At 43.9% G+C, this 12,452-nt stretch overlaps 1 protein-coding gene across 1 annotated transcript in view; it reads right to left on the reverse strand.

The window, feature by feature from the left end:
- Positions 1–12,452, reverse strand: part of klhdc4 (kelch domain containing 4) — a 103,544-nt gene that overhangs the window by 18,941 nt on the left and 72,151 nt on the right. The window contains exon 8 of the mRNA XM_041192726.1: positions 128–206. Within this exon, the coding sequence (XP_041048660.1) occupies positions 128–206 (79 nt within the window). The remainder of the gene's footprint in view (positions 1–127; positions 207–12,452) is intronic.

Genomic DNA, 12,452 nt, shown 5'->3' on the forward strand with positions numbered 1-12,452 from the left:
AGATGAAGGAGCGTGAGAGGAGGTTCATGTGCAGCATAGGCACTGGAACCCAGGAATGGACCTGTTGCTACATCAATTAACAATTGCTACGATATGGTAACAAACATACCACTCCAAATGCACGTACCTGAACCTTCTTTTCCTTCGTTATTCAGGAAAAACATATCAGTGTATACAATGCCCTTTTCCACATCTCTCTTTACTCGCTGCGTGAAGAAAAAAACAAATCATGTACAAATGAATAATTTTTTAAACTGTCAAACTTGATTTAACTTTTTAAACATACAGATATTTGCAGCTTTAAGGGGAACACACCCTTGCTCAAAATGGGAAAAAATAGATAAATATACTCATCAGCTTGTTAGTAGTTCAACAAAGATATCTTAACATCTTCACATGTGTAACTGTGCACTTATACTCTAAGATAATAAAATGTCTTCTTGTGAAAGTGCTTCATAGTTCAAAATAAAATTAGTATTTATTTGGGTGAATATTCTATTTTCCCCAATCAGTTCATTAGCTCACGTCCACCTTACCTATTTCAATTCTACCACTTCAGTTGGTAAATTAATAGCTATTATTAGAAATGGAACAAAGAAACAAGTAACACCAGCCCCATCTGTTCTGCCCCCACTGAAGCAGACTTCCACATGGGCTGACTCAAGTAGCTAGTAAAGACTGTCCTGTCTGCTTCAAACTGAAGGGTACAATGTAACAAATACTGTGCAAGAGGAGAAAGCAGGTAAACTGTGCAGACTTTATTTTTACTACCAACTGGAAGCTGACTTCCAAAATGCCATGGCAACTATTAATAATGATTTGTAAATTGCTAATTTCAGGAAGGTTAAACTGTGAAGAAATTAAATCGGCCTTATTTTATTGTACTCCCTGCTGCCATCTGTAAGATGAAAGTGTGACTCATGATAGTATTCTGGAACTGAAGGATACCGAGAATGTTCACAATCCTCAAAATACTTAAATCATGAATTTTACAATAAATCTAACTTGTATAATGTAATGGTTATAAAGCCATCAGAATTCTATGTAGTTGCTGTGACATTGACAACTACATTATGCTAACAGTTTTGAGTACTACCATTTCATAACGCAATGAACCACTGTATTTCAATTAGATATTTCTTCATTTGAAGATTTTATCCTAAAACAAATCTTCCTCCTTTGCTTAGGTTCTCACTTCAGCTGACAAAGTGTTGAATATAATCACAGATTCCTGAATAACACCAATGCTTTTATAACTTCAGTGAATTGGAGGCAATGCAGATTCTATTTGATAAGGTGTCCTGAATTAATTCTGCCCATTGATTCTGACGTCTGTTCCTTTCTGTTAATTTAATTAATTTCCCAGCAATCAAACATGAAATTCAAAATGCTCGTCAGCTAGTCACCAGACAGGCAGCATCTCGCAAGTCACATGTTGCTCTTTTGTGATTGAAATGTATTCTTAACAACTACTCACTAAATGCTCATGTGAGAAAAACAGATTAACTATAATAAATTAGATACCCTTTCTTCAATTCCAACCAAGCTAAATTCTGCAAATACGTTTTTCACAATATTTCAAAAGGCAGCATCATATTTGTTTGCTGATGGGTCTTGCATTGCACATTTAGCACTTAAAAACTAAGTGCATAGGAATCGTAGAACAGCATTCTTACTTCGAGTGGAAAGGAAGCAGATGTTATCTGCTCTGCGGAGATAAAACAAGACACTGTCTACACAATGAGACATAGTGGGGTGGGGGGGGGGGGGATAAGAGGCAAGGGATCGGCATTTGCCTTTGGGCACCTCATTCACAAAAGTGCTAATGTTCCACACTCAAATGGGGAGGTCTGAGGAACGTGAGACTTTGGTCCTTAGGCCTCATTATCATGTAGAAGATGCAAGAGTAGGAGCCCACAATGGGTTGTGTGCCAATACTTAGGTAAATGATTGGGCAAGATTAAGGGATCTGGATCAGGAACAACTGAGCATTGGGATGCGGTTGGTGGGGCAAGATAGGAGGTAAGGGAAGAGCATCGTGGGGATCTCCATTGTTACAGGTTGAGCGTTGGAGTGCGATTGAGGTGGGGGGTGTGCTTAGGGGAGCTAAGAGGTCTGGGAAGAAATGTGGGGGCCTGCAGCATGGTTGGTTGGGTCTTGGAGAGTGATCGGGATGGGGCAGCACTAGGAGGAGATTGGGGTGGGGATTCTGGAGGTTGGAGTTAGGAAGTCGAAGATCTCAGGACTTGTGGTGGGGGTGATTAAGGTGGGTACTAACCTTTCCTTCATTCTATGCTGCTTAGCAGTAGTTATCTCAAAGGTAATCAGGTGCAAGCTAAGGTTGCAAGAAGGAGCAGATGCAAGCGTTAGACCCTTTATTTGCATATGATACTGGTCTGCTTCTGAAAAGGGTTGAGGATGCCTCCAGTTTGGCCTTCCCCAAAATTGCAAGCTGCACAATCTGTACCAGAATAGTGCAGGTGTGGCACAGATGTCACCTTGTTCACAAAATGGAACACCAGTGCCAAAATTCCAGGGGCTAGGGATCAAAATTTCTAGACCAGGGACTCAAGAGAATGGAGAATCAGAGCAGGGAAAGGGGATAATTAGAACGAGAGAAGTATAATGAACGAGAATGGGAGAAGGGTATGTAAAACACAGTTAAGAACATAAGGGCATGAGCAACAGCAGGGAAAAGGGGATGGAGAAACACAGAAGGAGAAGGGAAAATGACAGCAGTGAAAGGAGGACTGAGGAGAGACAAGAAGATGGGGAGGCAGGAACAGAAGAGGCAGGTGTGTAATTTCCTGACACAGTTCTAACAGTTAGCAATTTTGCCGAGGAGGGGGAGTAATAGGGCCCAGCAATCTGCCCAAGTGGGTGCAATATCCAGTTAATCCTGTTAACGAGTTTGTTGTCAACTCATTAAAGGTTAGTCTGCAATTGGGAAGGCACAGATTCCACACAGAATCTGGAACAAGCCAATTAAAAATACAGCACAGCAGTGGGGAGTCATGTTTGTAATGTTCAATTAGATGAGCTCATGAAAAGTCGCACTTCTGATAATGGTGTTCACCCATTGACACATAAATGCCGTCAGGTGAGTAGAGGAGAAAATGGTCTGTGCGCGCTTGGTCAGTGGAAGCGGTCAGTGGAAGGGGTCATGACCCTCCAAGGACCATGAAGCCTTAAGAGGGGCTATTTTGAGTGCAGCTGACTGCAAGCAACAGCTGGGCATGGGATTAACGTACTCAGAAATAGGGATGAGTAGTGAAGCGGATTAACATCCTTAGGACCAGCTGAAGAGCCCTGGGCATGAAAAGGACAGAGGCGTGGAACAAGGGGCATGAAGGCAATGAAGGCCATATTCTCAGCATCGACTGTACCTCTGAAGCTGCCTCGACATGTCAGAGAACCAGTGCCACAGAAGATTGCGTTTATATAGGCAGATAGTATCCAAGATTTGTGCCTTTGTTGAGGAAGGCCTGAGATCATGCAGTTCTGTTCGCCAAACTCTGACATAGCTGACAAAGTCACTCTGGCCTTAAATTTCTTCACTTTTGGCTCTTCCCAAGGATAAGCAGAGAACCTTGGTGCCATCCCGCAAATGGCAGCACACTAATGCATCTTGTGGGTCACTGATGTTCCATTTCAGTGAGCTGGCTAACATGTACAATTTCAAAGGTATGGGGCCTTGCAGACATAGAGGGCAGTGGAATTTGTCTCCACCACTGTATTTCCACACGGCAAGGTGTCGTCGATTGCGCCTATGTGGCCATCAAGGTGTTGAGTGAGGAGTCAGTGAGATTCATGAACAGGATGGGCTACCTCTCCTTGAATGTTCAGCTGGTATATGACCACAACAAGTGCTCTATGATTGTCTATGCTTGCTATCCTGGCAGCTGCTATGACAGCTTCATCCTCCAGCAGTTCAGGGTGCAACTGCTCTTCATGTCATCACTGAAGATAGGTGGCTAGCTTCCAAGGGCACAGGATATGCCAAGAAGAGCTGGCCACTCGTGTCTTTACATGACCCTGAGACGGAGGCACAGATATGCTACAACTGAAGCTATCTGCTCACAAAGTCAACCATTGAATAGGCCATTGGGCTTCAGAAGATGCAGTTCTGATGTTTGGGTCAGTCAGGTGGCACCCTGCAGTTCACTCCTTGCAAGGGGCTCATGTATGGTGGTGGTCTGCTGTGCTCTCCATAACAAGGCCCTCCAGAGAGTTGTGGATCTTGAAGAGGGTGAAGTGCTGGGTTGACACAATTCATTGGCGGAGGAGGAGGAAAGTGCAGAGCAGAGCACCACCCATGCTGTACAGGGAGGTAGCCAGGGCCATCTCAGGGGTCAAAGCTCTCATCAGGATGGCATAAACACCAAGGCATTTCCGACCCAAGCACTTTCACCTGAGCTCAACTCATCCAGCAGGACTGCATGCTCTGGCACATGCTTTGATCTGCCAAAACATTAACTCTGTTTCTCTCTCCATAGATGCTGCCTGACCTGCTGAATATTTCTTTTTTTATTTCAGGTTTCCAGCATCCACAATATTCTGCTTTTAGAAGTACATTAGGGGGAAGGGAATAGAGGGTTACAATGGTAGATTTAGATGATTAAAGATGGGAGGAGGTTCAAGTGGAGCATAAACAACAACAGGAACTGGGTGGCTGAATGGCCTATTTTGTACTGTACATCCCATATAAACACGTCCATTAAACACACAATCTTGAATAGTTCCATTCTTACCAACAATGCATAAAACACATTTCTTCAGCAGTCTCAGTGACCCTGTTCAAAAACCTTGCTTCTCTTCAACACTTTCGCCATTAAAGAATGGAAGCTCACATGTCTGAGATCATGGCTCAACATCTCCAATGTAATTACTCAAGTGGTATGATCCAGGTAGAACCCAATTAGTTTTAAAAAGAGATATGAATTTCCCAGGGACCTAAGCAAAGAATCAGACGACAAGATTTCATGTTTAAAATCTTTTACTGTAACAAGCAAACTTAAGATCAACACTGACCAAACATTACTTAGTCGGCAACTAATACACTAAACTCCGTAAAAGGTATTCTTTATTAACCTCTTAAACAAGTGAAAACCCCATGCCATGTTCATACATTATACTGCATTTGCAGCATAAATGTAATCTTGAATATTGCTGAAGAAAGAGACTTTTTGTGTTGAAACTGTTTGTCTTGCGCTCATCAGGACAATTCGCGAGAAGACCAAACATAAAGGGAACAACAATTTATACTGTATGAGAAGAGACTGCTTATTGGTTAGCAAGTTGATTCTGATTGGTGTTATGGAGAATGCACCAGTTGATGGTGACTAGCAGTTAACTGCCAAGCATTGTTTGAAATTTAAACCAGACAGCCTGACTCTGATTGGTCAAGGCATTGCCCTGAGGAAAGAACCAGTGAATGGCTATCACTTATTTTGTTTAGCTGAAACAGGAGTAATGTGTGTACATGTTATTTCTGTCTGCAAAGAACAAGGCCCTGTGTATTAATATATGTAGCTTCCAGTGCATGCAAATGCACCACACTGTGAGCCCGACTGACAATCTTAAATTAATTGTCAGCGTAATTCTTAGCACACTGAGGATTATTTAGCAAATATTGCCCAATCACAGAATCACACCTAATGTTAGACACTGTATTTTGAGTTTTGCAAGCACAGGCTGATTTGGCACGGTCTGTATTTGGCCCACTGTGAACAGTGGAAAGGACACACTGTTTGATATAATCTGCCAGTCTTTGGGAATGTACGGCCAATATGCCCTAGCATCACACTGGCACTAAAATTCATATACCACATTATTCATTTGTGTGATAGGCAGAATGTCTTTTAGGCTTGAATGTAACATCCTGTCAGTGGCAGAAACCACTCGTGTTGCTACTGCTAGCTTCATCTGTTGCTCGAATTTTTGAGATACCTTGCCCTTCCAGGGTAATCTGAGATCAACTGAGCACTCTTCAGGGTCAAAAGTGACAGCCTGAGGTCAATTCATGAGTTTGCACGATCTACAGCGTGAAATGGTCTGATCAGGGTAGTCATTACTCCATTGGATGCCTTTATGCGTTCTATTTCTGCATCAAGCTTGCATGGTGAGCAAATGGCTCAGGCCCTATTTACAAGGTTGCCAATAAGGCCAACCTTACAACACGTGGAACTTAAGAATCCCAACGCGCATGTTGACCAGTGAAGATAGGCTTGCAGTAGATTGTGGTAAAGAAGCCCCTGGATGATTTCTCAACTAGTATGTCAAGGAAAAGGAGTTCATTTCACTGTCCTATTTCAAACGTGAATTTTAGCACAGGATGGAGCCCATTAAGACATGTAAGGAAATTATTACATGCAGCTGCAGATTTAAATAAAGCAAACATATCATCCATATATTGGAAATATGCAAGGGGTAAGAGGTTGGGCGTCATTCCATCGAAGACACATTTCTTATGGAACACAACAAAGATGTTTGTGAGAGTTGGGCCTAGAGAGGGTCCACCATCTACCAACCACCATCTATTTGAGCATACATAGTGACGTTAAAAATGAACTCAACTGTGCGAATTGCTGAATTCATAAATTTGATGAATACTGATTCACGCAATGGTGGCAGGTCTAGATCATCATGATATGGTACCACAGCGCAAATACCTATGGCTTCCTTAAGTGAAACATTGGTGAATGGGCTAGCAATGTCAAATGAGCACATGGACACAGCATTGCTATCGATATGCAAGTCCTGGAGGATCTTTGCAAATGTGAAGGAATCCTTCACCATGTATGTGGAAAACTTGCTCAAAACTGGTTGTAACAAATCACCCAACCATTTGGCCAATTCATGTTGTGCAACACCAGTCCTAGTTAAAATTGGGCATAAAGGGACATCGCTTATGCAGATGCAGCAAGCCGTGTGGATGAGCCCTCAGCGCAAAGTACAGACCGTATGCAACCAGCCGTGCTTGCAAAACTCAAAACACATTGTCCAACATTAGATGTGATTCTGTGATTGGACAACGTTTGCTAAATAATCCTCAACATGCTAAGAATTACACTGAGAGCCAATTTAAGATTGTCAGTTGGGCTCGCAGTGTGGCGCATTTGCATGTGCTGGGAGCATCATAAATTAATACACAGGGCCATGTTCTTTGCAGAGAGAACATGTACACACATTGCATCTTTTTCAGCTAAAAAAAAAGTGACAGCCATTCGCTGGTTCATTCATCAGGGTAATGCCTTGGCCAGAGTCAAGCTGCCTGGTTTACTGTCAGTCACCATCAACTGGTGCATGCTCCATGACAATGACTCTACCAGAGTGCACTTGCCAACCAATCAGCACTCTCTTCTCATACATTATAAATTGTTGTTCCCTTTACATTTGATATTCTTGCAAATTGTCCTGATAAATGCAAGACGAAAATCTTTGACAAAAAAGTCTCGTTTTTCAGCAATACTCAAGTTCTGCACTACCAAACAACTAGAAAGTCTCAAGCTCCTTCTGGCTTTAGCAGGATCTCTTCTTCCTGCCCCACAAGGGTGAATCTTCCAGTGTCTTTTTAAACAAAGTCCCCTTCACTCACCCTGCTGGGCATAATCAAATGGACTTCAAATAGCAAGGGACCCTCCAGTGATTCCATGGTCTTTAACTCTTCACAAGCATTGTTTCTTCGAACCGGAAATCAGTCCTCACCAGCCCTCTGCTTGGTGGCTAACCCAAACTCGGTCCTTTCTTCCTGCTTGGCATAGTAGCACCTAACTGTACCGCACCTGTGGATCTCCTTCCCCACAAATCTCTCAGTCTAACTGACCCGGAGAGTCTGCTTGTCTGTACAAAGCAAGGTCAACTGCTTCCTCCGTTATTTCCAGCTGTTAAAATTTGCACCTGACTTTGAATAAGCTTTGAGTTTCTGTCTCCTTAATACGTAGGTCACATGGGTTTGTCTCCAAGTAGATTTAGTGAAGTCACATGGGCTTGTCTCTGGGCAGATCCCATAGGAGGTCCAATCCCCCTCTCCAAACTACTCCATTTTACCTTGAATTAAAGGAAATGGTCTAAAACATAACTGTCTTATAAAGTCCAGCAGTCATAGCAATAGCAATTCACATACTCACAAATGAAAGCCGCCTAAGTGATACACTCAGTGCAATGGCTAACATGGTGGACTTCACTCTTGGCTATTCTACTCCATGCTCCCTTTGTAGTCTCAAATGAGGCAGAGGCAGTCTGCTCATGTACATTAACTTGTGGCTGAGATGCCCGTGGCAGTCACCTTCATTGTGGAGTGCAAGTGGGGAAATCCAGAGGCTGCTGCATCAGTATCAATGCAGGACCAGCAGCCACCATCACAGGGTCCTGCAGCATTGGTGGCCCCTCTGACATTGGCCATAGCAGGCCAATGAAAATTATGGTGCTCCACTCGACTGCATCAGCCTTTCGATGGCACTCTGGATTGCTTAAGGGACCATCAGCTGGTGCACCACCAACATCCGCTGCATGCATCTTTGCACCATCAGCACCAATGACTGGTCAATGCTACAATTAGTGTATGCATTTTGTGTACGTCATTGCACTGTTCCTGCATTCATCCAGAGCTCTGCTGTGCATGGCTCTCCATGAAGTTAGCTATTCTCTCAATGGGGGAGTTCATGAGTTCAAAGCCTTGAGCCATGCAGGTGCATCAGCTGAATGGACTCCTCCATTATTCAGTAATGCCTCAGGAAGCTCTGACACGTGTGCAGACATCTCTCGCTGTGGATCAAAGCAGAGCCGCCTTGCTTGTGACTCTCGAGGCCCAGCATAGCTGTGTCTGTCCTCCATCCTCTGAGGGGGATTGACCACAGTTGCCTCTGCCTCTTTCACTTCCTCCTGCTCACTTATACCATGCTCTTCACCCAGTGCCACTCTTTCTAACTGCACATGAGGACCACTGATGTGAGCTTATCTGTGCTGGTGCTGAAGGTGCTTAAATAACATGTCAGTGCTAGATCTGTGGCTTCCATGTTGTCTCGGGCCCACAGTGATGTTGTAGCGGCACTGGTAGGCTCACCCTGCACAACTTGCACTTTTGGGAGATGTGAGAATGCGATGGTGAGAACTCACCTCTGAAAGCAGGTACTTCTGCAAAGCTAAGGCTTCTCAATGCAGCTGTAGTTTTGGCATGCTGTCAGACAAGGAGGCATGTGCATCATCCTTTCTTGGCCCTGAGTTTCCAGACAGCCATGGTCTTTGGCTAGGGAATGGACTTTCGACAGCCACTAATTTAGTCTTTGTGGATGGTCTTGGAAGGTTACCACAGATATGGATGCACAGCACTTCCCAGGATCTTATTCTTGATTTCTAAACACCCAACAGGCTAATGGCTGGGTGGTTTTGAAACTTGGGAAATTAAAATGGTGACTTTTCTCATCTCTTGGATGATGGTAAATGTCGTGGGCGTATCTGCGAACAGCTTGGGGTTTCGGTAGGGGTCTGCTTGCTGTTAACCAGTACTTGAGTGAAAGTCAATGCCCTCTTATACTAGTGCATCCCACAAACCAACTTCCATCTCACCAATGTGCCTGTGATCAGAGTGTTCTATTTTATTTCTTGTTTTAACTCCAGGAGTACACGGCCAGGTGGGTAACCTTAGAAATCTCCCACTTTAGTGAGAGGAAATTCGGGTTGATGTTCATATCCACTAAAATCCGCATCTCCTCCTTTCAAGGCCTCAATGCTCCCTTTAAAGACAGCTGGTTTGGCCACATTTTGTCTGAGCAAATTGACTGGGCATGCTAGTCAATTGGAAACCAATTTCATATTAGGGCCTGAGGTAGGAAATAGGTCTCCGATACACAATGGACCCACAAAATTTTCAGGCTGGTGCCCTGCGAGACTACAGGCTTGTGGCATATACCCATTTGGAGAATTTTACTCTAGGGAGAAAGACTGATGGGGTGCATATTGAGAAGCGTTTGGATAATTAACATTGTTCCTCTGGGGGCGCCAGCAGTGGGGTACACAGCTGAGGACAGCTAGTTTGGGGCAAAGGGAGGATACAAGCCTATTCAGGAGGGACTCATACCTGAAACAAAGAGAAGGGCAGACAAAATCTTACCTAGCAGAAAGGAACATGACTGTGGTTGCTGGAGGCTAATTTTCTCAGCTCAAAGACATCGCTGCAGGAGTTCCTCAGGGTAGTGCCCTAGGGTCAACCATTTTCAACTGCTTCATCAATGACCTTCCCTCCATCATAAGGTCAGAAGTGGAGATGTTTGCTGATGATTGCTGAGTGTTCACTACTATTTGTGACTCATCAAGATACTGAAGCAGTCCATGCCCACATTAAGCAAGACCTGGGCAACATTCAGGTTTTGGCAATAAGTAGCAAATAATGATCGCGCCACATAAGTACCAGGCAAAGACCATCTCCAACAAGAGAGAATCCAACCATCTCCCATTGACATTCAATGGCATTACAATCACTGAACTCCCCCCCCCCCCACCATCAACATCCTTGAAGTTATCATTGACGAGAAACTTAACTGAACCAGCCATATAAATACTGTGGCTACAGGAGTGGGTGACTCCTCTTGACTTTGCAAAACCTGTCCATTATCTACAAGGCACAAGTCAGGACTGTGATAGAACAGTCTCCACATGCCTGGATGTGTACAGCTCCAATATCACTCAAGAAACCTCAACACCACCCAGAGCATAGCAGCCCTCTGGATCTGCACCCCATCCAACATTTTAGTCACTCACTTCACCACCAGCGCACAGTGACAGCAATGTGTACCAACTACAAGATGTACTGCAGCAACTCGCCAAGCATCCTTCAACAAACATCTTCCAAACCTGTGATCTCTACCACCTAGAAGGACAAGGGCAGCAGACGCATGGTAACACCACAACCTCCAAGCTCCCCTCCAAGCCACACACCATGCTGACTTGGAACTATAGCGCCATTCTTTCGCTGCTGCTGGGTCAAAATCCTGGAACACCCTTCCTAACAGCACTGTGGGTGTACCTATGCCATGTGGACTGAAGCAGTTCAAGAAGGCAGCTCAACATCATCTATTTAAGGGAAATTAGGGATGGAAAACAGTGCAGGCCATGCCAGCAATGCTCACACCCATGAAAGAACTAAAAACAAATTAACAGTTTTTCAGCCACAAAGGTGTGACATCAAAATATAAAAAGGAAGCTTAGCTTGCGTGCGCATTTTCAAAGGGAACTAATGGGTTGAATCCTCATATCTTAAAAATTAATCGCTGGTCAGGAACATTTCTGAGTCACAAACTAGCACTTGCTGGCAGCCGGCCTGTTGGTGCGACCTTCTGGGAGATGGCCTCCTAATTGGTTACATCTGTGCTTATTGTCGAATTAAGGATGGAAGGAGGGTTTCTCAGGCTGTTTGGAAGGATTGCAACCCCACTGGCAAAGGAAAAGATATAGGAAAGGACCCTGAGTGTCTCCACTTTGAGACGCCCCCTGAAGATGTCTCAATTTTGTTAACATAAACTGTGGCCACAGCTGCCCGACTACCACTGTAATGAGGAAAAGCCCACATAAGATGGCCTGCAGCCACAGCTGTGGATGGATGTGGTTCCATTGGGGGATACGTGTAATAGGAGACCATGTGGGCTCCTGGCCAGCCTCCCGCAAGCCACCTCCAGGAACCTGCCAGGCTTTGGCCTCAACAGGGAGGCAGTTCAGGTAGCCCTTATCCCTTCACCCTACCTCTGACAAGATCGGTCAGAGGTGGGGACCTGTCGGCCCACCGACCCAACACCCTCCCATCCAACCTGATTCCTGTCCCGTATTCAAGCCTGCACCCACAGGACCAGGGAGATTCTGTCCACAGTGTATGATAACAGCTATCTGCTTACAGGGATCAGCCCAATTAAAGCCACAGAAATATGTCAGAGAAAATATTTTACACAGTATTACAACAGGAGTGATACATTCTGCATTACTTCCAAGACCTCATTGTATCCAAGATTGTTATAGTAATTAATTAATATATTAAGCTGATAATTCAACGTTTGCAACTATCCAAATGACATTGAGCAAACTGATCTTGAAAATAAACATACAGTGCATTAGTTATTGATGCATCAATTTAGTACTTATGGACTGAATGATTATAAATGCTCAATAAGGTGCACATCAAACCTATTTTAAGAACAGAGCAAATCAATGTTCAGACATTTTAAAATTAATTAGGTAATCAGTTAACTTTACACAAGGGAACAATATCAGATCATAAACCCCAGCTGTGTTTTGCTGCCAAAGCAGAAAGGAAAAGCAGTAATAAAGGGGATTTAATTTTTTTTAAAGTACACGTCAATGGCACAGTAAAATACATAGCCTATCTGCTTTACTCTGCTAAGGCGTCAGATTTAAATGATAGATAGAGATCATCAATTAATTCACAAGAAGTGAAAGTAATGATT

This window comes from Carcharodon carcharias, chromosome 7, assembly GCF_017639515.1.
Source record: "Carcharodon carcharias isolate sCarCar2 chromosome 7, sCarCar2.pri, whole genome shotgun sequence".
Classification (NCBI taxonomy): Eukaryota; Metazoa; Chordata; class Chondrichthyes; order Lamniformes; family Lamnidae; genus Carcharodon; species Carcharodon carcharias.